Below are 27,002 nucleotides of genomic sequence, written 5' to 3'. Positions count from 1 at the left end.
TACTTAGAACTGACAGGTTCAGTGTGAGTAATAGAAGAGTTGTTGCTTAATGTTTTTATGATCAGGTTTGAAACAGGGTTTAGAAGAATTTATAATTTTGTTTGTAGCCACATACTAAAAACACCTAGGAACTGTGAGAGTCAGTGGTGATGGGCAAGTTTGCTGGTTGGGGATGTTATTTTCCATTATTTTATTGTATCAAAGATTGAAGAGAAATTTGGTTTTGTTTTTAAAAAATATGTCTTTCTTGATTTCAGAGAGAGGAAGGGAGAGTGAGAGAGAGAGATAGAAACATCAATGATGAGAGAGTCATTGATCGGCTGCCTCCTGCATCACCCCCTGGGGATGGAGCCAGCAACTCAGGCATGTGCCCTGAGGAGAAATCAAACCCCGATCTCCTGGATCCTAGGTCGATGCTCAACAGCTGAGCTGCGCCCAGCCAGGCAAGAAAGATTTGTTTTGATTCATTTCACACTAGTGGTTTAGGTACATTAATGGATTTTAACCCAAAATTTAATCCAAATCAAGCCTTTCAGGTTAATCTAGTCCATTGAGTTTTAAATTAGCATATACTCATACCACACCGGACCACACATGGAGAACTTTTTGAAGTTCTCCTTCAATGATGAGGTGTTTCCTTTTTGTTGAGCTTTGAATTAAGCTGCAGTATAAGAAATATGCTGAGTTACAGAGAGGATGTTCTTGCTGGCATTCTGTATCTATTACTTGCTTGTTCAAGCGTGTGAAACTTCAACAAGAGGAGGTAGTTTTGCTTAGATTTCTTGCTTTGAATTGTTCTGTTTGGCACTGAGTGGGAAGGAAAAATGATATTGAAAGCATTGTTCTGGTAATGAAGTTGCTTGTCCTTTTTAATGCCAAATTTGGCAGGTAAAATTACCATTTATTCTACTTGCTAGAGCTGGAGAATAGATTGTTGAGGAAAAGCAGCAATTTAAGTAATGGCACTAGATAGAATGTGCTACATTACATACGTCTTCCATACTTTTAGATATTGACGTGCAATTTTTATTTCTCTGTAGTAATGCACTGTTTTTAACTGATGTATTACTCCCAGTAGCTTTTATTTACATGCAATTTGCTTCAAATGTGAAATTTTAAAATACCATGTTGCTACTAATTATAATAAACCAAAGTGAAGCATTTTGATCTGAGGATAAATTAATGATTATATTTTGTTCTGGATATTTCAAAAGTATTGCATACTTTTAAGTTGTGAATAGTTATTTAAACTTTAAAAGGGAAAAAGGGAATATATACTTAATATGAAAATATACGATTAATATTAAATTCTCAGATGTTCATGATTTCTTCCATGTTAAATATACCTTGTTCTTTTATATGTGCTTTAATTTTTGGTTTGCAAATTCTAAAAGAAAATTTAATCAAAAACCTTGCTTCAAATGAGAAGTATTGTATTCAAAACATGAATAGGTGGCTTGTTAAAAATTAATCATGTGATTAAGTGAAATGCATAAATTTAGCATTCGTGAAACTTTGAAGTAAATATATAAATCATTAAATTTCTTACAGATTAGATTATTCCTAGTTATAAAACTTTATAAGATTTAAATAAAGTATGTACTGTTCTAATTTACAATAACTCAACCTGCCCTCCCTCAAAAAGAAGAAATCCTCTATAGAAACTAATTTGCAAAATGTTGTGTGTGTTTTTTTTAAACCAATTGGTGAATTTGTAGACTTGGAAAATGTTAACACAAAAACAGGGTTTAGTGTGGCTGAAACTTGTAACCATCAGTCACTTCTTTCTGCCCACTACACGAACTGGTAGGCAGGTGCAGATGTTAGGAAATCTAACATTGCAATTGACACTAATTGGCATAGTTGTTGGCAGCCTTATCAGAAAGCAAAGGGCTGAATGGTTGAATGGGTTTAGAGAACTTGAATGATAATAAGCATTTTTATATGCATCTTGAATTACTTTTGTGACCCAGACTAACAGGAACACTTCATTCTGACCTCATCCTTCAATGAATAGAAATTATAGACCGCGTAATACGGTATGCAGCGTATGTATGATTTCTGATTGTTTTCCAGGTAACCGCTCACAGCTATCTGCTCCATTGCCCACTTTGCACCTCCCAAGCCCTTCCCAGGGCTCAAAGTATATGTGTAGAATAAAAACAAGATAACTATTACTGATTATTAAATTATTATTTTTATTGCTTTGTTATCAAAAGCTTGATGCATGTTGTAGTACTTTAGGCTAAACTGAAGAAAAAGTAGCCATTGAATTTATGGATGAAACAATAAGTCTGGGATTTGCTTCTTAATAGTCTTGGAGCAGGTGGGCAAATCAGTGGGAATAGAGATGAAACAAGATTGGCTTTAAGTGGATAAGGTTTGAACTTGGAGGATGGATATATAGGGGTCTATTAAACTGTTTTTGCTGTTTCTATATGTGTTTAAAATTTTCCTTAACAGAAGGGTTGTTTTTGTTGTTATTGTTGTTTTTAATATGCTTTGACCTCACCCACTACTGTTATAAGGGCTTTTACACCTGCCAGTTCCTTCCTAGTTCCTTTTTATCAAAGATGACTCATCTAAAGTGAGAGCTGCATAAGCTAGTAAATTAACCTGTGCGCTTATGTACAACTGAGTTAATTTCTAACGTGGATTTTAATAGGAGCTTTCTAAAGACACCTTCTTAATTGAAAGGGGTGTCTATCAGAGTGGAATTTTTAAACTTTAGATTTAAATTTTTAGATTTAAATTTAAATTTTTAAACTGTAGACTCACCTATGGTGGGTCTTTGTGCCTGTTTTAACCATATGGAGGCCATCCCTCACAAAAGTTAATAGTTTTAGGTGTTGTGTAATAACTGATGCTAGCTTTTTTGTGTTACAGGTAATGATGTATTTTTCTTCAGTAGAAATGCTTTCCATAAAGAAAATATTTTTCTTTTGGTAAGTTAGGATAGGACATGACTGTATTGTTTAGCTTATGTTTGCTAATGTAGGTATTTCTATGTGTTTTTGGTAACCTCCCCATCCCCACATAATGGACAAATTACTTGTTTAAGCAATAGAGCTGAGTATTGTTCCGTTCGATCAGAGGTCCCTTTTGAAAGGAGTATCTTGACAGAGATGCTTGCTAGGGGCTTTGGCTTGAACGTTAGGGGCTGAAAACGGGGACTATAACCCTTCTGTCTACAGGTTTTTACATAGTTCATGTAAATTTTGTACTCCACTGTTATCTAAGAAGCCCCCTTGAGATTTATTACAATCAGGTAATAGTAAACTTTTTCGAAAGTGTTTAAATGTGGATCCTTGACTAGTGAGAAGGAGAGAAACCAAGATAGTTTTTCAAACTATTGCTGCTTTCCGTGCTTTCAGTCTGCCGCGAGAATCGATTAGAGCTTGTCCTCATTTCAGAGGAGCACTGGTTGGCATTTTAAAGATTTTAAAAATAGCTTTCTAAGGAATTAAAATATGAAAACAGTTTCACTATTTCTCTTGCCGTTTGCGCCTCTGGAGGCCTTCAGGAATGAATGTGGTTTGCTCGTTAGGTTTCTGCGCTGGCCCCGTCGCCCTCCACTCTTCCCTCTCGTGTTAGCTGTCCCTTTGGTGACAGAGCAGTAGGCGCGGCATTTCCAGGAACTGCTGCCCACGCGGTGGATTGGCCGCGCCCCTCTCAAGGCCCCTGGGAAAATGCCAGTCTTTTTCTCCTTTCAGTTTGGGAGCATAGTTTTACAAATAATAGAATGGTCGTGCTTTGTTCACAGTCATCAGAATTTAAAGAATTTACCTAACAAATTGAATAGATATTTTGTGTGTGTGTGTGTAGACGTGAAAGTGAAACCCTAGAAATGGAATCTAATTTTAATTTTTTTTGAAATTCTTTATCTTGTTTGTTGTTAATCCTCACCCGAGGATATTTTTTTTATTGTTTTTTTTTTTTTTTTTTTGAGAGAGAGTGGAAGGGGTGGGGAGGGAAGAGAGAGAAGGAGGGGAAGGGGGGGAGAGGGAGACAGACAGACAGACAGACAGACAGACATGGATTGGTTGCCTCTCGCATGCGCCACAACCAGGGTTGGGGATTGAACCTGTGATCCTTTGGTATGCAAGCCGACCCTCTAACCACTGAGCCAAACTGGCTAGGGTTAGATTAGTATTTTTTAAGCTTAAATACACAGAAACTTCTTTTAAGGGGAAAACTATGTCATCAAAGGTTGACACATGATTTTGATTATTAATGTTATTAAAAATATGCAAACATAAAACTAGGTATATATAACTTCCTAATGCTAATGGAAATCTGAGTTTGATGTACCATTGCTACAATTTTTATGTATATTTGAAATTATTTCACAGAAAATAAAAAAATAAAAAATACTTTCCCCTTACCATTCATTAGAATAATAGAAACTGCACCGTTTTTCTATTTTCTGTTAGGAGCAATGAAAAAATACCGGTAACTCGGTTAACCTTACTTATTAGTAAGGTTATTCCCATGGATTATAGAGCTGATACGCTGTCCCATTGATTCTTTCTAAGTGCATTATTTATTATGATCAACTTAATGGGTAATTAGATTTTTACCAGTGTCTTCCTTCAGATATGGTTGATACCTAGAGAATAAAAGGCCAATTGTTAGTTTATTCACTGGATGGATTTGATGAGTAGTTTTGGGGCATCAATTCTTGTATCTCACCTTTATCTATCAAAGAAACTGGGCTAAACCATAATAGCAAAAACGTTTTATTGTTCATGCTTAGAAACATTCTGTTATTGGATTTGTAATTCATGAGAAGATTTAAGGACATAAAATATATGTTAATTCTTAGGGGAGTAAATTTGCCACCACAAGTTTAAACAAATATAAAACTATCAAATATGTTACTGGTATTGCAATGTAGAAAAGAGAAAATAAATGTCTTAGTGTATGTTGGGAATAATGTTAGCAATGGCCACAGAAACAGAAAAGAGGACAGACCTGCTGGATGATCCTTGGAAGGTCAGAATATAGAAAACAAGAGCATCAAATATGTTTGTTGTTGGCCAGGAGAAATGGGCTATTAGGGCAAATTGTTGGTGCCTAAGGACAGGTCTAGAATGCTAAACAGTCACAGACAGATAATGTGAAGGAGGTGGGATTAGGAAATAGCATGTTACAAATGCAGTGTATGGGAATTCAGGAAGAGGGAGGACTTGGACGTTATTGTAAACTACCTGAGCATGTATGGGTTCTATGGTGGTGAGCTACCAGCTTAGGTAAAATGGGATTTTACTGGGGGACATATGTGGTAGCGAAATACGTATGTGACTATTGATGGCAATACCACGTAGAAAACACAGGATTCCACCATGATTTGGTAGGTTTGGTAAAGTAAAGGCAGCTTAAGTTGCTCCTTTTGCTAAACTCATCTACCTGGAGTTATTCATTAAACTGATATAATTTACAGTATTATCTGCAGAGAATGACCTTATCACACCAATCCAAAAGAAACTACTACTATAATTAAACTGTTGGCAAAATAATGTAAGATTTTTTAACAAAAACATACAACTGAAATTAATGTTGTTTCTGATCAATTAATGAGGCGATAATTAAACAGAAGCTAGTCAGCCTAGCTGATTGTAGGTCAGTACCTAAAATTTGTTTTTGCAATTCATATCCTTTGAGATATATTTAATTACATTTATAACACATGCATATTTAATGTAATCTTTTGTGACAGATTAACAGATCGTCATCATTATGTCTACTTTCTCTTGATGTTTTTATCATTATTATATATTTGGGAGAGAAATAAAAGATTGTTTCCAAAGTGATAGTGATAAAGAAGAAACTTATGAAAAATGGTTTTCAGAGAACAGACATCTCATTTCCCTCTGAACGGGCACTAGCAGTATATAACTATATTTTGGAATAACAAATTATTTTAGTAAATAGGATAAAGAATACCTATGCTTTTTGTGTTATGTTAAGATATAAGTCAGTTATAGTTCATATTAAAATGTTATGAATCATTAATTATTATTATAGTATAGCAAATGTGTTAGTTTTGTTGTGTTACCTGAGAAACAAATGCTAGAGCAAGTAACAGCAAAGCCATTAGATCTAAACAATAAGATTATGAGTTGCTAATTCTCAACCTCTTTTGGAATTTAAAAAATATACATTTGTATTTCACATATGTAGCAGCAGTTTATGTAGAAGTCAGTGAACTATGATAATGGTATAAATGGTGGCAATATCCCAATTTAATTAACTGCATTTTGTTACCGGGAATGTGGATATACCTCATCTATTTGGTATACTATTTAATGATCATATTTTTGTTAGCAGTAGTTAAGAAATAAGATCCAAAAAGAACCAATAAACATCTTTATCTCTAGAACAATCTTTCCTTTCAAGGTACAAACATGCAGTGTGTCTACTATATACCAGTACTATATCTTAGTATTTAGATTACATTTCTTACTTTTGCTTTTGACACCTGGACTTACGGGAAATGCTCTGAGGAGAACTGCAAGATAATTGCTTCTATAACTTACATCATTTATGTGGCTCTTTAATTTCCTTATATGTGAAATAGGAGGAGGAGAGGTTTAGTTAAAGTATGTTATTTCTAGGATCCTTTCCAGGCTAATAGTCAAATGAGAAAACTGCAGATTTTCCCCACTTTTGGGGAAAATCTAATGCAGAGTGATTATTTTTAAGACACACTGTGAAAGCCTATTAAAGGGGCAGGAAATAGTTGTTCCCTTCTGAGAATTAGTTACAGCTTGATCAACAAATCTTTTTATCCTTCACGTTGTTTTCAGAAATAGAAGCAAGATATACGATCAAAGTCTCTTTCAAATAGTGGAATACCTTGATTTTTATCTTAGATTTAATTCTGTGCAATGCTAATCTTCTTAACATTTGATGACAGAAAGAATTTAAAATTTGAGTATGACAAAAAGAAAACCTGTATGATGAATCAGAAACTTCTTGCTGCCTGTGTCTTCCCAAATTCCTATTATTTTTGGAAATGCTTCTTGGCAAATATTTTGTTTTCTAGGTTTTACGTTCCTAATCTTGAAAAAAAAAATGTTTAGCAGGTGCCTATTGCAATAGAAGCTGTGATATTTTAACTGTCATGAGGTATCTCTGAGGAAGTGCCTTTTTTTTTAGTGGTAAAGGATGTAAGTAATCTCTCTCAAATGTCAAATTAATTTAGGGTGTGTACTTTCTCTTCCCCTTATGATTACGTAGATAGGAAAATTGAATGTTCCAAACAACTCATGGAAAATGTTCCACATCAACATTATTTGTACCACAAATGCAGTTAAATGCTTTTAATGAAATGCAAGGTTATAAGTAGATTATTACATGTGAGAAAATGCTTTTTTAAAATGGGAAAGAAGTCATGTCTTTAAAGTATTGTTTTAAATATCATAAGTAATATTATTATGAATAATTTTCAGTTAAACTGATCTCTTTGATTAAGCTGGGGAAAGTTGTCAGAAAATGGGGCTTGTTGAGATGAATTTCATGACTTCTACCCAATATTGCTTTGTTCTCATTAATTCAAACTTATAATATCAATATTTTACACAGAATATAATCTTTAAATAGTTACAGGATAGTGAGACACATGATGTCCTGGTACTAAAGGTTGCGGTATTACACAGTTTTTTGGAGTTTACACTTTTCAAAAGCAGGCAAGACCTCCATTGGTCATTATTATATTTTCTTTATTTCCCTTTTTCTCTGATTTTGTAAATGATCAGTATTGTGGTTATAAGAGTTTACGCTGCCTGTAGTGAGGCAAACCCATTGGAGATACGGAAGAATATATGTGGGAAGCCTACTGTTAGTCCAGGTGAGACGATGGCAGGTTTGGGCTAAGGTGGTAGTGGTGAAGACGGAGAGAAGTTGGGCTTTTTGAAAGCCTTTCCAGTCATCCATGACTCCTAAATCAATTTCCTTTGCTCTTTGATACAATCTTTCCATTCCTCTCAACCCTTTCCACTGTGCCCTCTGCACCCTTCTTGCTTTGCCATTAACAGAGAAGGGAGGTGGGAAGGGGTTGTGTTTCTCCTAGTGTCATTCTAGACCACTGTTCCCCTTCCTCTTGTAAAACACTGGTTCTTGGAAGTTCACACCCTTGGTCTATATCCTTACCTCCCCTTCCTCTTGGCAGCCTTCAGGTTCCCTCCCTTGCGCCTGAAGGCTAGCAACCAGTTTATGGTCTGTCTCTGCCTCCATATACAAGTCCTTATATTTTCTCTCCATCCAAAGACCCCTGTTTTTCATCCTTTATCGGGCTTGGGTTCCCTGGCCTGTCATTATAGTCATTTACTTACAAATAGTCTTACTTTTCTCAACCCTTGGATTCTTCCATCAAACCCAAACTCAGATGAACTCATCCTCTCCCTCTCTTTACAGCTACATCACACAAAGTAGCTGAGCATTGCTGGAGAAAATCACATACCGGGGGTGGATTTATATCATTACATGGGCATGATGTCCCACTGCAGCTGAACATCCAACATTGTGTAGCAGCTTCAGTGTTTTTCTAATAAGCTCACTCTTCTCTCTTTTCCTCGGTGACTATTTCATATCTTTACTGCTGTATTCACACTTCCCACTTTGCTCCCTTGGTTTATGTTACTCCTGAATATCCCGCTTCTCTTCACTACCAGTAGTATAGACCTGGTCACCATGATTTTTTATTTTTGTTTTATCTAATTCATTTTCTAAACTGGAGCTACAATTATCATTTAAAAATAGAAGCTGTTTTTGTCACTCTCCAGTTGGAATCCTTTAGTATTTCTCATTGTTCTTTATTCTTGCTGGATGCCATGCTCTTCTTCGTTTTTTGTGTTCTGCACACTAGTTTCAAATAAGGTAAACTCCTTCTTGCCTCAGATAGTTGTCCCCCCCCCATTATATTCTCTCTGGATAGTCCCACTCACCCATCTGCCACTACCACATTGATTCATACTCTTTACATTTTTGCTTAAAGCTCACTGCCTCAGGGAAGCTTTTCTTCCTGCTGAGAAGTCAAGTATAATGTGGGTTAAGAAGAGAATATAAAAATTCCTGCAGTAGATTAGTGACCTTTCAGAATATAATTTTAGCAGCCAGATTGTAGAAGGTTATAGAAGGGGAAAGGTATGTGGTAAGAACATAGGTACAGCGCATTTGTTCTAGACCCTGTCAGAGAATAGGAGAGAAATAGTTGGGTAGTTTCAGAACATAGTGGTTCAAGTGCACGTGCAGTGAAAATACGAGGCTCCTGTATGTATGTGCTCAAAAACAGAGGGGAAGTAGTCAGTGGGAGAGAGAAGTAAAGGGAAGGGGATGGTTGATGATACAAGAAAATAAGAGGACTTATGGCTTCAACTTCAGTAAAGAAAAGAGGAGGTCATCTCGCAACAGTGTGGGCCAGTAGTAGATAATAATTTGGTGCACTTTGAATCCTAGGTCTGTTTAAATTAAAGACATAAAATCTTTATGTTTAGGTTAATGTTTCTAAACAGAGATGTTGTGTCTTTTGATTGTTTTTAAAAGACTGAGCTTTAAAATAATTAAAATGTTCTAGTGTTTTCATAGTGCTAGAATATGTCTACAATATTGTCTGCTTTGAAAGGTGTGAAATTTTATTTGTGCCCCAGAGTAATTTGTCCTTTGTCACTTCACTCTTGGTCTGTTTTTCTTTTTATCCCCTTACCGAATTTTACTTACTTTGTTAACTTTTATTGTTGAAAGAAAGATCTTGAAAACTTCCAACCCCGAACAGATATTTAAGCAAAACAAAATATCTGTTTCTAATACTGGAATATGACATATCAAAAATTAACTACCTAAATATAACTTAAATAAAAGGGCTTTGTAAACATAAAATCATAGAATTTTAGACCTAGAAGAGATCTTCATTCAGCATTGCTGGTTCAGGTCCCCATTTTCAGATGAGAAAGAGAGTTGAGAAAGAAAGATGACCTGAAATACATTGTAAAAATGGATGCCATAGGTGAAATCAATAAATCTGTGACCAGACAAATTGAAATGAGTATTGCTTTGTTAACCAAAACAAAATTTTGAAAGAACAGCAACTGTTTATTGTGTGCCTATTACAGAAAGTCTAAAATAGATATTGACTGCATGCTATAATGATAGAGGAAATAATCACTTATCCTTATCCTCACTTTAAAATTTTTAAATATATAATATACAGGGTGAGGCAGAAGTAGGTTTACAGTTTGTGTGGAAAATAATACAATAATTAATAAACAGTAATACAAGAACAAACTGTGTGCTCACAACTGTAAACCTACTTTTACCCCACCTTGTATGTATACAGGACAAAACTTAAAAAGTGTAAATGGATTTGTGGTGAAAAGCAAGTCTCCTTTCCATTCCTATCCCTCAGCCCCTCTGCTCCTCTTACATGTTAATCCAGAGATAGTTGATGACTTTAAAATCACACGTACAGGGTTTTTTTGTTTTTGTTCCCCCTCCCCCCCTTAAATGATAGCATACTGTAAACACTGTTCTTTGGAATGGTTTCATGTTGGTATGTATAGAGATGCCTCATTTTTAAAGAAGGGGCATTAAGTTCTTACATGCTACAAGATACATTTATATGATACATAATCTAAGGACACCTTGGCTGGGTATAAAATTGAGGCCAACATTCTTTACTTTTAGTATTTGGACTACATGGCTTTGTGGTCTTCTGTGATCTTTACTGTCGTTGAGAAATTAGGCTGACCTGAGGTTTGTTTCTTGCTTGTGCGTGAAGTCTTATCTTTGCCTAAATACCCACATAGTGTTTTTTTTTATTCTTAAAGTTCTATAAACATCTTCATTCTACAAATTTAAAGCTTTTATTTATTTTGAAAAGTTTTACCCTATCATATCTTTGAATTTACTTTTATTCTTTTTTTTTTTAAGACTTTTTGAAGAAGACTTTTGTTATTTTCTTTAGATCCTATTTCTCCCTTCTTCAGATCTGTTGTCTTCTCTATAAACTTCTTTTATATTATTGGTATTTTCTGTTTTGTTTTATATGATGTCTCCATGCCCTTGTCCTTTTAGTCACACATTCTATTTTTGGTTGCTTCTTAACATGGCTTTTATCTTATAATGTTATTTTTCTCTTCGTGTTTTTTTTTCTTCTGAGTTCTACCAGCTTGATTTTCATTTCCTTCTGTTGTTGTATAATCTCTTCTTTGAACCTTTGTTTTTCTTCTTTGAGCTCATTTTTTTTTTTAAAAAAAAAAGAGGGGTCACGTTTCCTATGGTTGTCTATGAGACTTTGTAGAATTATTTATCTGAACTCTTCCTGTGTTTCTTTGAGTAATTCTTGTGTTATATGCTCTTAATTTGCCATTGTCTCTTTAAAAAATATTTTTTACAATTTGTGTGTAAAGATCTAGTATTGGTTATTTTCTGATTATTTATGTTGCAGTAGGGTAGGTGGTTGGGTATAAGCATGGGCAGCCTGCAGCTTTTCCTTGCTAAGCTTGTTACCTGAATACCCTCTCACCAAATCTGTTATTTTCTTTGACCTAGATCTCATTTGCCATTTGCTTTTGGGATTGAAAAGATAGGGTGGTTCTTTATGGCATGTTCTCAGTGTCATAATAAGGAAATGCTACTTTACATCTACTGCTTCAGTCACCCTTGGGTAAAGAATTAGGTGTGAACAATATATGAAGCATAGTAATGAGAATTCTTCAGTTCATTCTGCTCCTACCTTTCTATATCAGAGAAACATTTCCTACCTTTCCTATGGCTTATACTTACATCTAGATTTCACACATTGAAAGAGCATCAATAGAATCATTGCATCTTCTGTTCAAAATTATGGGTCTTTTTGAGAAATTTGTTTACTGCTTGAGGCCTGAGAAGTCTGTGATGGCTTTCAGCATGTTCTCTTTCCTCATTAAAATTTGAAGATATGTTTTATAGTTTATGATTTGGAGCGGTGATAGCTTCCTTTCTCCAGTTATATAATGAAGCTGCAAAATTATACTCATTACTTACCAGGTGTGCAAAGAAATGTTTCTTTATTGTCTATCACCCATCAGCTTCTCACAAGCCCTCTACCTATAGTAGGAGGTGAGGGGGAAACTTGGCAATAAACAGGATCTTAGGCTCTTGGTTTAAACAGTCTCTTTCAGGTGCCACAGTGTTTCAGGCCTCTTCCCCTTCCTCCAGCTTCCATTAAGGTGTGGCCTCTGGGCGCATGTAAAAGGGCCTTTGGGGAGGTGGTCAGAGTCACCTCATAACTCTAGAGGTAAAGGGGAGAACTCAGACCCACAATGTCCTTGCAAGGAGAACCTAGACTGGTGATTGTTGAGCAGTGATTCGTCCTGTTTGTCATTGAAGACACTTGTGCCACCCACAGTTTTGGCTAATGTTTGCCTACAGTCATGGAATCCCCTGTAATACATGGACGGTCCTTAGACCTTCTCTAGTCATCCTGCTAGGACAGGGAGAAAATTCTGGATTCCTACCATGATATGCTTGGGTCATCTGTCTAGCCTCTCCCTCCATCAATGGTGTGCTGTTGATATGACACCAGACCCTATGTTAGGGATTCCATGAATCCTAGTACTGGGCTTTACTAGAAGCCTATGGCCTTTCCTAGATTGTGTTCCAGAAGTAGCCCTTCAGCCTAGATATTTTTAGGATACTTGACATATGTGAGAATATTTTCACCCACCTCTCTACACTGCCCTATCTGTTCCCAAGGTCCAAGCAGAAGAAGAAATACGGAGGACTTTGATCTCTGATATTTTCATTTTTCCTGCTATCTTTCCTTCGTGTAATACTTGGGGACCTGAAAGGACCTTTTTTAATTTTCACATTTCTGTTTGGAAGGAACTTTCCTTGTGTCCTACTTGCCAAGTTAACATTTATATCTACTCACCCAATAGCAGAGGATGCAGGGAGAGAAGTCAGTTTTTCAGGAAGGGAAGATATGTCAAATGCAATTCAAAATACTGTTTTCAATTTTCAGAGGTAGATTTTTCCTCCTTATGTTTCCATTTCTTCAGTCATATTTGAAGTATAATTTATATAAAATTTACTCTTTTTAATTGATGGTTTGATTGAGTTTTGACAAATATATATATCGTTGTGTGATCACCACCAAAATGAAGATTTAGAACATTTCCATAACCCCAAAATGTCCCCTCAAACCCCTTCTTAGTCAAAGTTATCCTCTTACCCTTAGCTCCTAGGAGCCAGTGATCTGATTCTGTCATATAATGTCACATAAAGGGAATTATATAGCACATACTCTTTTGTGTCAGCTTTCTTTCACTTAGTATAATGCCTTTGAGGTGACTGTTCCTAATTACTTTTCCATTGTATGGATATACCATATTGGGTTACCCAGTAATACACATCTTCTTCTAAACAGTATAAGTCTGTGTTTCTTTATTTTAATAAGTGAGTGTCTTTCAAGAGAATTAAGTGATAGTGAGGGAACTGTTAGGGATTATATATCTTGGCTCTGCTACAGGTTTATTTTGAAACTTCAACAAACTTAAATATCTCTTAGTTGGGTTTACTGTAGACTTAAAATAATGTTATTATTTTTACAACTCTCACTTTTAACTCATTAAAGAGTTAGGGAATGAGTGAGTGAAAAGGAAGAAATAACTAATAGTACTTTTATTTTAAATTAGCTTTGATTTATTTTTCTTTGAGTTACTTTTCTGCTCTTTCTTTGGAAGTTAATTTTTTTGTCTTAAGATTATCTGTTTTAAAAGATCATGGGTTTTTTTGGTATCTTCATGACTGATGACTTGATGAAATTAGTAATTTCTGATTAACAAAAATATGACAGAACTTTGCAAAGTTCAAAATGGACTTTTAATGTTGAACACCAAAGAATTTTGCCTAATTAAAGCTGTTTAATTAAGATAACAATGCATAGTCCTTCATTAAAATTAACATAGAAAAGTTCTTTCGTGGTCCTTAGAGAGGATTTTATATGCAGGCCCTGTTGTGTGGGTTGCAAAATGTCACTGGAATTTATATGCATTACTTGTCTAATTGCAGTAAATGTAGCATGTCCAGATAGGTTTAGAGTTAGAAGGCTGTTTGTTACTTACTGGAAATTACTTGAAACCTCAGTACCGAAAGGCAGCTGTGCCCAGGTCCTTCACCTCTCCCCAGAGATGGCTGAGAAGACTCTTGTTGGACCCTGTCTTTCATGGCGGGAGCAGTAAACATGACAGGTTGTTTGGGAGCCATCTGTTTAAAATGGCTGCTGCTTTGTATGCAGCAATGAACTTGAGAACAGTTTTCTGTCTTGCTTCATGGTAACAGTCTTATTTGGTGTCACAACAGGTGGAAGTTGATGGGTCGAAACTAAATGTGACCAGCACATGGAACCTGGCTTCACCCTTATTGTCTGTCAGTGTTGATGGCACTCAGAGGACGATACAGGTAAATGTTCTGTTGATTTTTTAGAGTACTCTTTAAGTCAAAAATCCTTATCAATATCTGCATGGTTAATACTTACAGATATGCTAGGGGAAAGCTGCATTTTATCTATTGCATACATTCTATAGTTGGAAACAGTTTTTCTTGTTTTAGAGAATTTTGAGTTACGTCTTAGAGAAATTAATGCTTGCGTTTTTGAGGCAACCCAGGAAGGTTAGTATATTATACTTTGTTATAGATAAAGCATTCTGCATGGTTTTCTAAAAATACTAGATTAGTAGTTTTCTTTGCCATTGTGGATTTTCAGTTGTAAAATATGACTGACTTTATTACCTTCCTTTTCTGTGTAATTGAAATTGTGTATTATTAGATTATCAGAAACGTGAGCTATTCAGGTTGACTTGCCATAGCATGTTGATGCCTTTTAAAAATTGAGTAATCTTAATTTGTTAACCTTTCTCTTCCCCCTAATATAAAATTTCCTGCATTGAGGCGAAGCCTTGAAATCTAGGGTTGATTAAATGTTCTTTGTAATCAGTGACCTCCATTTTAAAGTAGGAAGCTGTGAAAAGAGAGTCTGCCAAAATTCCTTCAGCTCAGCTCATAGTTGAGGTTTAGGGTTCAAGAAAAAATAAAACATGCAGAATGTGTGGCTGTCACATGCAGATAAAAATCATAAACCCTCCATAGCATTAAATTCGTATTCTTTTTTTATGAAAATGTTTTTACATATTCTTAACTTGATTTTACACAGGAAACTGATTTTAAAACCTAAAGAAATCAAGAGAATCACAGATACAGACTGCTCTGTACCAGGCTCATATATCCCTCTGTCTCTATTAGAGACTGTGCAGTGGAGGATTCTAGAACCTGTGCTAAATATTTGATGACCAATTTCTAAGCCAGGTTCAACATGTATGGTTCTAAGAAACCATAAACCCTCAGTAATGAGCCCTGTATTTTAACTTTGGTTTTGTGATTTGTCCCACTATATTTTTTTCTCTCATATTTTCTTTCGTATTCTAAGTATGAGGTTAAACGCTTTGAGACCTTGAAAAAATGTCACTGCATAATTTCACATCACTAGATCCAGTTAGTATGACTTTTGAATGCATGGTTTTGTTACACTTATTTATGTCCCATAGAATATACTCTGCACTGAAGGTGCTGTGGCTCAGGCATCCATGTGATTTGGCGAGGGGGACAAGGTTTAACCTCTCCGTAGTGAGTAGAGAGATGCACAAAGTTCTCTGTATCATGACATTTTCAGCATCCTTCTAAATGATTATGCAGATAGGTGTCTTAGTAGCATTTTTACAGGTAGAGTTTCCAGCTAAATTAACACTGGATATGTATTTAGAATAATCCCCAGAAGTATTTTTTTGGACCATAGAGACAAGGTTCAGTAAATTTTTTTATTCTTGTAAGATTTTTGCTTAAAAAAATGTTAATGTGAAATAAATGACGCCTCACAGCAGACCCCTTGACTCTTCGGAGAGGTCATTGCTTCCAGGTAAGTGCTCTCTCATTGGAAGTAAATAAACTGAGGAAGGTGAATACTATACTGAAAAAAAAGAAAGTCTTTTACCTAAAAAAAAAGGGTAAAAAAAGTTCTTCGTATCAGAACAGATGAATATTATTTACTTTTTGTGGGCATTAGAACTCAATGTTGACTCTTTTTATCTCCCAAAAATAACGTGGTCCCTATAAAATTACTGACAGTTATCATGAGAAGAGTAACACAGAGTGCCTACTGTGCATCAGGTACAGTTCTAAGCACAGTACTATATTAACGCTTTCCACCTTCACAAAATTAAGTGAAGGTAGGCACTATTACTTATGCTTTTTTATTAAGTGAGGCACCAGAGGCTCAGAGAAAGTAAAGTGACTTGTTCAAGGTCCCACAGGCAATGGAGGGTAGAGCCAGGATTTAAGTCCAAGCAGTCTTGCTGAGGATCTGTGCTGTTAAACAGTACACTATGCTGAGGAGAGCTAAGTAATTGCCCTGTGATTACAAAGCAGGGGGGAGCTGAGCAGAAATTTGAACCCTGGCAGTGTGACCCCAGATTGTATGCCTGCAACCACTATGCTATGTAGTACTTTTCAGTCTTCCCATAGAGTTCCTCAAATAGTGATTTACCCTCATTCATGCTTTAAACCAATGATGCTGACTTTAGCATGCTGCAGAACCAACTAGAAGACTTGTTAAAACTCAGACTGTTAGACTAACTTAGAGAGTTATTCCGATTTAGTAGGTCTGGCCTAGGTGTGCATGTCTAATAAGTTCCTAGGGAATGCTGATCCTGTTGGTTAAGGTACACAGTTTGAGAACCACTGCTTTAAACCTTTGCAATCAGAGAATAAGCTGGGGACTGATGAGCAAAAGTGAGGTAAGTAGGAGCCGAGTCATTTGAAGCCTTGTTAATTACATAGTGTCGACTCTGGTTTATCCTTAAGCCAGGGGGACCTATGGAAACATTTAAACTAGAGAGTGATGTGGAGAGAATTGGAGTTTAGAAAGAGCTCCTTTTTTTTTTTGGTTGCATTGTGGAGAGTGGATTGAAGAAGAATGAGACCGAAGGCAAAGAAAGAATTTAGGAGGTGTGAGAGAAACAGTTGGAAAATTATTTTGCCTACCAGCGAGAATAAAGAGTATTGTGTGACAAAGAGATTTGAAAGACCCACAGGAGAAAGAACTGGCGGCTTCACAGTGTTCTTTGTTAATTTCTCTGCCACCTGCCCTGAAGCATGGGCACATCTTCAGGGTTCATTCCTAACTCCTTTTTTCTCTGTGCCGACCTCCTTGGCCATGCTGCCCAAGAGCTTCAGCTCAGTACCTCCAAGCAGGTAGCTATGAAAGTGCTGCTGAGAGTTTGGTTTCTCTTGTACTCCTTGATGGTAAATTCGGAGAACAGTAGGATAGGTACTACCACAGGCATTTCAAGTGATTTTACAGTAATGACTGCTGTTCTTTTTTCCCTGGATTTCTGCACATACATTTAAACTCTGTATTAAATGTTTTATATGCACTAAGTAATATGTATTACTCTTATAAAAGCTAAAGACTGTAATGCAATGAGCCTGTTCCCTCGCCTCCTGGATTAAAAAAGGAAGCGATACCAATGCTATTGACCTTTCTTTGAGCAGCCCCTTGATTAAATCCACCTTCCTCCTGCCCCACAGGGAACCACTGCCCTGATTTTTAAGTTTTTACTGCCTTTCTTTTCTTTAGGGACATTTACATAAAACAACATATCACTTAGCTATGTGTGCTTTTGAACTTCACGTGAATTATACTATTCTCGCTATGCTTCTGTAAGTTGCCTTTTCCTCCAGTGTTGTTTGTAAGTTTGGTCCATGTCGATGCATGTAGCTTACTTAGTTTATTTCCATGCTATTTGTTATTATATTTATATATCACATTTATTTATTGTTTCTCCCCTAAGTAGACATTTATGTTACTTATTTTGTTATCACAAATAATGCTTATATGAACATTCTTCTATATGTTTCCTCTTGAAATAAGAGTTTCTCGAAGGACTGTGCCAGCAGAATGGCTGGATTGTAGGGGCTCTGCTTTTTAACCCTACACGGTAATACCAAATGGTTTTCCTTACGTGGCCATACCAATTTACATGCCTACCAATAGTGATGGCGATAATGATATGAATAACAAGCTAACCTTATTGTATACTTGCTATATCAGGTACTGACTCTTCTAAGCACTTCTTTGTTTTCATTTAATCCTCACAGCAATCCAATAATGTATGGGCTAGTGTTTTCCATCATTTTGTACTTGGGGAAACTGAGACTTGTAGGGGATATATTGCTTAACAAGGCATTCTGCTGGTAAATGGAAAAGCCAGAATTTGAACCCAGAAATCTGTGGCCTTAACAATTACACTTCACTTCCTAGTGAACCTTGGTATCTAGACTACTTAAGTATTTCCTGACTGGTGGATTTAAATGGTATCTCTTTGTGGTTTTAACATATATTTCCCTGACTAGTAATGACAACGAGCATTTTAAAACATTGACAGTCATGTTTTCTCTTCTGAAAAATGCCTGTTCATGGCTTTCGCTCATTTTAAAAAATTGAATTGTCTTTTTCTTTCTTTCTTTCTTTCTTTCTTTCTTTCTTTCTTTCTTTCTTTCTTTCTTTCTTTCTTTCTTTCTTTCTTTCTTTCTTTCTTTCTTTCTTTCTTTCGTTTTTATTGATTTCAGAGAAAGAAAGGGAGAGGGAGACTTCTTTCTTTCTTTCTTTCTTTCTTTCTTTCTTTCTTTCTTTCTTTCTTTCTTTCTTTCTTTCTTCTTTCTTTCTCTTCTTTCTTTCTTTCTTTCTTTCTTTCTTTCTTTCTTTCTTTCTTTCTTTCTTTCTTCTTTCTTTCTTTCTCTTTCTTTCTTTCTTTCTTTCTTTCTTTCTTTCTTTCTTTCTTTCTTTCTTTCTTTCTTTCTTTCTTTCTTCTTTCTTTCTTTCTTTCTTTCTTTCTTTCATGTTTTTATTGATTTCAGAGAAAGAAAGGGAGAGGGAGAGACAGAGAAATATCAATGATGAGAGAGAGTTATTGATCAGCTGTCTCTTGCACCCCCTCTACCGGGGATTGAGCCTACAACCTCGGCATGTGCCCTGACCAGGAATTGAACCGTGATCTCCTAATTCATGGGTGGACTCTCAACTACTGAGCCATACCAGCCGGGCTATCTTTTTCTCGATTCATAAAAGTTCTTTATGTTTTGTAGATTGTGATCCTTTGTTAGTTATATGATACAGGTAATAAAGTTATAAATAACTTCTCCTAGTTTGTAGCTTTTATTTTACCTTTTTAACTTATCCAAGTGAAGTTTTAAATCAGAGATTTAATATCAGAATTTTCACTCTTTTCCTTTATGGTTTGTGTAGTTTGTATTGGATTAAACAATCCTCTTCTCCAAAGCTCATAAAGATACTTGCCTATATTTTCTTATGTCTTTTAAATTGTGCTTTTTTCACATCTAAATCCTTAATCTCCCTGGGGTTGATTTTTTAGTATGCTATAAGATCCAGTTTTACTTTTTAAAATGGATAACCAGTTGTGCCAGCACTACTTATAGTCGTATTTTTCTCTCCCTTACTAGCTTGCCACCTTTTCACCTTTCCAGCCCCAACATTCTTTAAAAGGCTTATTGTTTCTCAATTAAATGTAAGCAAAATGGTGGTTTTTCCCTTAATGTGAAACTCTGATAATTATCATTAGCTTTTATGAGCTCTCTGCCAATCACTTTCTTTCATTTTTATTTATCTCTAGAGAATTCTTAGCTACTTAAAAAGTCTCTGTGTTTGTGTGTGTGTTTTACAGAACAAGGGTATCAGATGGTATTTGAGATACACCTTAGGGGAAAGCATGGTCATGAAATGAGAGGTAGAGTGGAAAGCATGCAGGTAGGGAAGTAATGTGAGTTAAGCATAGAAAGATAGATTGGAGGAGCCAAGTTGTGAATGAAAGGTCAAATAATCTGTGCTTTTCAATTACCCAATGGAGATACCATTGAAACTTTATTTGCAGAAGAAAGTAATGTTAAACAATAAACTTCAATTCCCCCACACCCCCCAGCCCATGGCAATCACCATTCTACTTTCTGTCTCTCTGAATCTGACTACTCTAAGTACCTCATATAAGTGGAATCATATAGTATTTGTCCTTTTGTGACTGGCTTATTTCACGTAGCATAATGTCTTTACGGATTATCCATATTCTAGCATGTGTCAGAACTTTCTTACTTTTTAAGGCTGCATAATATTCCATTGCACGTATATACCATCATTTTCCCCCCATTTACCTGTCAGTGGACATTTGGGTCATTTCTACTTTTTGGCTATTGTGAATAATACTGTTATGAAGAATGTACAAATATGAGTCCCTGGTTTTTAGTTTCTTCTGGATATATACCCATAAGTGGATTTGCTGGATCATGTAGTAATTCTGGTTTAATTTTTTAAAGAACCACCATACCATTTTCCACAGCAGCTGCATCATTTTACATTCCCACCAGTGATGCACAAGGATTCCACATTCTCCACATTTTCACCAACACTTGTTATTTTCTGCTTGTTGTTGTTTTTGTAATAGCCGTGGAGTGGTATCTCATTTTGGAACAGGATCTATTTAGTTATTGAAAAAGCATTCAGAGTACTTCCCAATATTTGCCTTTCTCTTCTCTGTTTTATAGTGTAGCAAGTTCACTGCATAATTGGGACTCTTTTAGTACAGATAGAAGCACTTTCATGTCATTGTTCTTTCAAAGCCATCCCCCCAGCTCATTTTTTCCTCCCCTGCATAAAATCATGCTCAGTTCTTAGTCTGTGCGGTTGCTACCAGGCCATAGCAAGCGATAGTCTATTTGAGAGAGGGTGTGTTTAAAAGTCTAGTTCATTGTAACGTTGAAGCTGGTAAAGCTTCTAGAGGATCCGAGAGTTGCTTTCTTCTTTCTTTATACCCTCTCCCATGTCTTACCTGCTAGCTGGGGTATCCCCAGAGTTGCAGTATGGGGCACTGTGCTGACCGGGGAGAAGTACTCTGTTCTCCATTCTTTTGGGGCTTAACAAGTGTCCAAAGCTGGCTGCTATCTTTTGGGACACTTATGTAGGTTTGGGGGAGGGCCTCAGCCGCAGAACCCTCGGTGCCTGCCCTGCCTTCTCCAGCTGGCTGCGCCTCCTGATGCTTATGCTCCCAGGCGTTCCTGTTGGGCAGGGTCTCTCTCATGACCCAGCCTGCATCTCCTGCGTGCTCCACCAGAAGGTTATAGGTCCCTGCCTCACCAAGTCTGCTTTTCTTGTTCTGTCATTAAAAGGATGGCTTATCTCCTCTGTGTGTCCCTCAAAACCCAGGAGATACAAAATCCCTCTCACGTGGCTTTATTGGGGTTACATTGGTTAATAAAAATTATGTAGACTTCAGGTGTACAATTCTATGATACATTACCTGTATGTTGTAGTGTGTGCTCACCACTCCAAGTCAAGTCTCCCTCCATCACCATTTATTCCCCCTTTCCCCTCGCCTGTCTCCCCCCAACCCCCTTTCCCTCTGGTAATCACCATACTATTGTCTGTGTCTGAGGTGGTTTCCTTTTTTGTGTGTTTTTTTTTTTTTTTAATTTCTTAATCTCTTCACCTTTTTCACCCAGCCCTGCAAACCTGCTCCCCTCAGTCTGTTTTCTATCTATGAGTCTGTTTCTGTTTTGTTTGTTAGTTCAGTTTGTTCATTGTCTTTCTCTTACTGGCTTGTTTCACTTTTTAACTTCTTTCTAAGTCTCTTCAGGTGAAAGATGGGCAATTCCTGGTTTCAGTTTCTTAGTATGTTCTACCAGGAAGCCTAGTGTAGCATCATGCTTAAGGATAAGTGGATATTTAGTTTTATTGCTGGATTCTTGTGACTACATAAACAGTAGCATTTGGTGTCTTTATCTGATTAGATGATGGAATATATGGGAAATACCTTTGCTTTAGGAATTCGCTCCCTTATTCATCCAATCAGATCCCATCATCTATTTTCCTGGCTTTTGTTGTTAAACTTTATAAGGCTAATATTATCCGTTAATTTCTTTAAAAAGAAATTGTATTTGGGGATGTACCATCATTTGGATAATTAATTTTATAGGTTACTAACTTTTTAAAATTGATTTAAATGCCCTCTTTCAGGTTTGATTTGACCTTGAATCTCACTGCCTTGCTGAGTTCTTGCACATGCAGAGGCTCAATAACTGTAGGTGATGGATAGTCATCCTGTACTTTGTAATTCCACAAATAAATCTGTTTATCTATACCTTGATTTTAAGATTTAGATTTCATTTCTTCTAAGCCTTCACCAAATTAAACCATGCTCATAGGATAGCCTCCTTAGCCATTTTACCAGTTCTTTCTAATTCCTGATCTTTCACCATTTGGAAAATCCATATTCTACTAGATAGTATGGCTGCTAGATCTCGGCAGATGCAGACTCGCTGTTGTTTGTGAGAGCAAAGAAAAACAGGAGGCTCCCAAGGACCTGCCCACTGAAGTATCTTGCTTATCAAGCACATTTTTTTCCAGTCGAGTTAATGTCTTTCCTACTTGCCTTCATTTGCTCTGGGTAGTACTCGAGCTGTTAAGGATAACAGAGTCCCCTCTTAGGTGATAGGTATTGATAGGTATAGAAAAAGGCCCCCCTCAGGCTGTTGCTGATTTCTCTTGCTCAGAGGCTTTTGCACATATTGTTCACGCTCCCTCCCACCCAGGCTCTCTAAACATTCGGTGCTCAGTGAGGTCTACTTTGTACAACCTCTTACTCCAGTAGATCCACTAGCTGCTCTGGGTCTACTTTCCTTATGACTTCAAGATAAGAGTCATACTGTGGGACAAAAATTCTAATCATTGCTAATAGCTTTTAAGGATACAGCTAGTGATGCATCTCTATGAAAAGAGGAGAGGAGGAAGTCATATATTTTGAAATAAAATAATTGATAATAAAGAACTTGGGATAGAAACATTGAAACCTCTTGAAGATACCTAAGGTCCTCTTCAGAATTTTTATAGCTATTTATCTAGTTCTTCATCTAATAATTAAAACAACTTTTCCTCAAATACCATTCAAAGAAAATAAAATGACAGAATTTCACATTTCTTTTATTATGTTGGTTATATATCAGCTTTTTTTTTTTTTACTATTTCATTGCAAATATAGAGTCCGTCAGTAATGATGCTTAATGGGGGATAGGCTGAGAAATAAAAATAATTTCTCATTCTTTTGTGGAAAAATATATTCTGATTTCTATATTGCCAATTTAAAAGATTGTGGAATAAAATAACATTTCTAGAAATCTAATATGAGCCATATATGCAATTTTAAGTTTTTTAGTAGCCACATTAAGAAAGAACAAGTGAAATTAATTTTACTAATGCATTTTATTTAACCCAATACAAAATGTTAGCATTGCTATATGAAACAATATAAAAAATGATTAATGTGATACCAGAAATGACACAGGCCTGACATGTGTCCAACGACAATAACGTTAGTGGAAAAAATTAAAGGTGAAATCTAGTCCTACCAAAAATGAAGTTGTGTTTAACAGAAAAAGATATTACACTGCTTCTGTATTTAAATGAACTAAAATTAAATAAAATTGATAATTTAGTTTCTCAGTTGCATTAGTAATAGCTTCACACAACAATTATTTTCCCCACAACACTTTAATTATATTCTACAGGCAGGAAATCATTCCATTTTTTAAGAAATGGTCCTAATTTTTGTTAAGCTTCTAATTTAAAAATTTTAAAGGTTGTCAACTAGATGAGAAATTTCTCTGTTTTTTTTTTAGTGCTCCCCCATGTGTTACAGTTTTGGTTTTTATTTAGAAATAGATTACATTTATTTTTAAACAGAAGAAGGATTTGCATGTTCTGTGAGTGTTGAGCTTGCTCTGTTCTCTTCATACACCCTAGCACCTTTCCAGCGTGGAACTTGCTGAATGAATAGAACTTTTTTTTAAATTACTATGACTATACTCTATTCCTGCGAAGTCATTTTTTTTCTTTTTCACTTGAAAGAGGTTCTTCAGTTTTACCTTCAACAACTCAAATAATTTTCCATTTCTTACAGTGTAGTTTGTCTGCTTGGGTTTAATATATTGCTTCTTGTTAGCATTTTACACACCGGATTTTCCTTTTGCGTGGTCATGTTGTTTGAACATTTGCAAGCAGAGCCGACTCACTGCTATTGGCCTGTTTCTTTGTGTGGCATGATTTCTTCCATCCACCTGCTCACAGCAGGTCGTCCGCAGGCCTGAAGAGTAGCTAAATACTTTTGAAAATATCTTGAGATCCTGCTAAGGTCTAACAATTTCTGCATTTGTGTGCTGTGAAGCTATTCATGGTGTACCTTTGAAGGCTGTTTTCTTTTTATTTCTCATATTCTTTAAATATTTTCAAGAGAAGATAAATTTATTATAAATAACAGTGCAAAGCTGATTGCAGCACAACTGCATTCTACCCTGAATAGGTCATTGATATTCAACTAAGTGGAACTAATTTTCTATGTTAAAGCAGACAAATTTGGAATCGTGTCACAGGAACCTCGTGTTATTTACTACAGAATACCAGATTAAATGGATTACTTGTGAATTGATCGCAGTGTTAAATAGATTATATAACATGATAACTTAAAATGCTCAGTGGGCCTATGTAATATAGAATATTATGTAAGAACATGAATATGATAGGAGAGGTGTTACTGTGCTTGCAGATTGTATAACTGTGGTACATTTACAAATTCTTGTCCACACAGAATTTGAATGAATTTTTAAAAATTTAACCATGATTTTCTGTTTTTGAAGAAAATGAACTGATTTTACACCACTTGAGAAAGAGAAATTAAAAATAAGCTATTTTCTTTTTTCTAGATTAAAATAACTCCCACAATCTCTGAGAATTAGTTTTAATCCTAATAAGTATGAGTAGATGGTAGAATAAATATTTTAATTAGAATATTAAATGAAGTGGCTTATGTTTTTGCTTATACTTTGCCCGCACAAGAAAAAGTGGATTTGGGTCTTATGTTTTAGTTCCAAAATAAATGTTCTCCATGTGTTTTAGATACTTCTCCCTACTGCCATCCCTTTAGAAGTAATTAGCTGTTATTTTGTACTATATGCAGGTGATTACTTTAGAGTTATCAAGTGCAATATGAAACCATCTATTTAGGATGTATAGGCTACATAAATATATAACTTAGAGTAAGTAGGGGGTTGGTGTTTTTTCCTAAAGAAGTAGGAAATGAAAGAGTAATTATTAACCATCTTTCCACGTCCCTGAAAACATCAATTACAGTTAAACATCTTAGAAACAAGGCCACCAGTAGAACAGAAATAACTCTTCACTATGCTTCAGAAAATTTCATCACAGTTTAACAGCTGGGATGTATTTACAGCTGTCATTTAAAATGGTAATTTTGATGCATGTCTACCTGCTTTTGTAATGTAGTCCTAGCAGTTTTCTCATCTCTAGTGGCATTTGTTTTATGATCCGGTGTTGCTTTTAAAATTTTAATGTAACAAGAAAATGTCTTTCAGAATCCCTCCCCATCCCTACACATACTTTTTTCTCCTCTATCAACTAGAAAATGATATTTTAGTAGCTGCCAGAAGAAGAGAATTTTGACAAGTATAAACTTTGATTGTAGTAAACATGGAAAATAATACAAGCAGCTGCACTGGGGACCGATAAGACAAATCCCACAGTAATGGCCTTTAAAACATACTATCAAGTTGGAAATCAGTGAGGGGAAAGAAAACTATTACGGTTTCCTCCTCTTCCTGTTCAGTGAGATTACTTTTAAAAAGGTGGAATTGCCTCTGAGTTTATTATCCTAGGAAGATATGTTTAGAACATTTGATTTTTTTGTGTGTGTGAATGTTTTTGCTTTTTTTTTTAGTGAGCAACTTTGCTCATTTTATATGAATTTGATTTTCACAAATGTTAAAATTAGTCTGTTAACCAAGTCTCACTTCATAACTATTCTTTTTTTCTAAAGAAAAAAGGCAGTATATTTTGTAGCTGTTGGAGCAGACTATCAAAATGAGAAAAGAAGGGAATGTTTATCTAGCTATGAAGTGCCCCTTAGAATAGAAAAAGAGGTAAGATATTTGGAGAAAATATTTAGTAAGGATGAAATATATTTCATGAAAATAAAAGTCTTAATTTTGATTTGATTTTACTTTTTGCTGTTAGCTTATCAAGTGGTGGTTCATATTTATTTTGGCATACCACAGACTCGTAGGCGTTGAGTACTTGGTTCTTCGTGGATTCTAAAACTCAATTGTCTTCATCCTAAACTTCGGGATAAGTGTTTGTTCCTGTTTCCTGTATAGCAGCAAATTCCAGTTTTGAACGAAATTTTATTTTCCTGTTTTCCATTACGTCAATCCGCATTGCTGAGATATGTTAGGTTTTGGGACCTCTCTCTCTCCCTCCCCCCCTCCCCTCCCCCTCCCCCTCCCTTTCTTTCTCCTTCCCTCCCTCTTTCTCTATGCATGTGTATAGATTCCAGTAGTGTGGTGGTGGAGGGAAGCTGATAGTCATTATGTTTGTAATTGTAGCATGCTTTAATCTGAATGTAAAGTTAAGGGAAACTTATTGGGACTTATGTCTATGGTTTATAAATTCATTAATAAATTTTAATTGTGTTTTTAGTGTTAAAATATAAGTTTTAAAACCTATTACCATTTTATGTATTGTAAAATTCCTTTTATTTGCCTGGGTATCAGTCTAACCTCTGTAGTGTAAGGAAAAGGAACTATTTATATTTTTAGCGTCTCTTACATGGAAAGTAATGTCAAATATGACTTAGGTGGTATTCCAGACCAGCAATTTTCAACCTTTTTTATCTCATGGCATACATAAACTAATTACTAAAATTCTGCGGTGCACCAAAAAAAAAATTATAGTTTTTTCCTGTTTTCCCACTGATTTTAGAAAGAGAAGAAGGGAGGGAGAGAGAGAGAGAGAGAGAGAAACATCGATGTGAGAGAGAAACACTGATTGGTTGCCTCCT

At 35.7% G+C, this 27,002-nt stretch overlaps 1 protein-coding gene across 2 annotated transcripts in view; it reads left to right on the top strand.

Annotated features, from left to right (window-relative positions):
- Positions 1-27,002, top strand: part of PCCA (propionyl-CoA carboxylase subunit alpha) — a 336,620-nt gene that overhangs the window by 213,427 nt on the left and 96,191 nt on the right. For both annotated transcript variants that reach the window (XM_087814252.1, XM_087814253.1), the window contains one exon: positions 14,344-14,442. In XM_087814252.1, coding sequence (XP_087670378.1) covers positions 14,344-14,442 — 99 coding nt within the window. The remainder of the gene's footprint in view (positions 1-14,343; positions 14,443-27,002) is intronic.

The sequence above is a fragment of the Miniopterus natalensis genome, chromosome 2 (genome assembly GCF_054644295.1).
Source record: "Miniopterus natalensis isolate mMinNat1 chromosome 2, mMinNat1.hap1, whole genome shotgun sequence".
Classification (NCBI taxonomy): Eukaryota; Metazoa; Chordata; class Mammalia; order Chiroptera; family Miniopteridae; genus Miniopterus; species Miniopterus natalensis.
The sequence above is the reverse complement of the archived record's forward strand: the minus strand, read 5'-3'. Positions and strand labels throughout refer to the sequence as shown.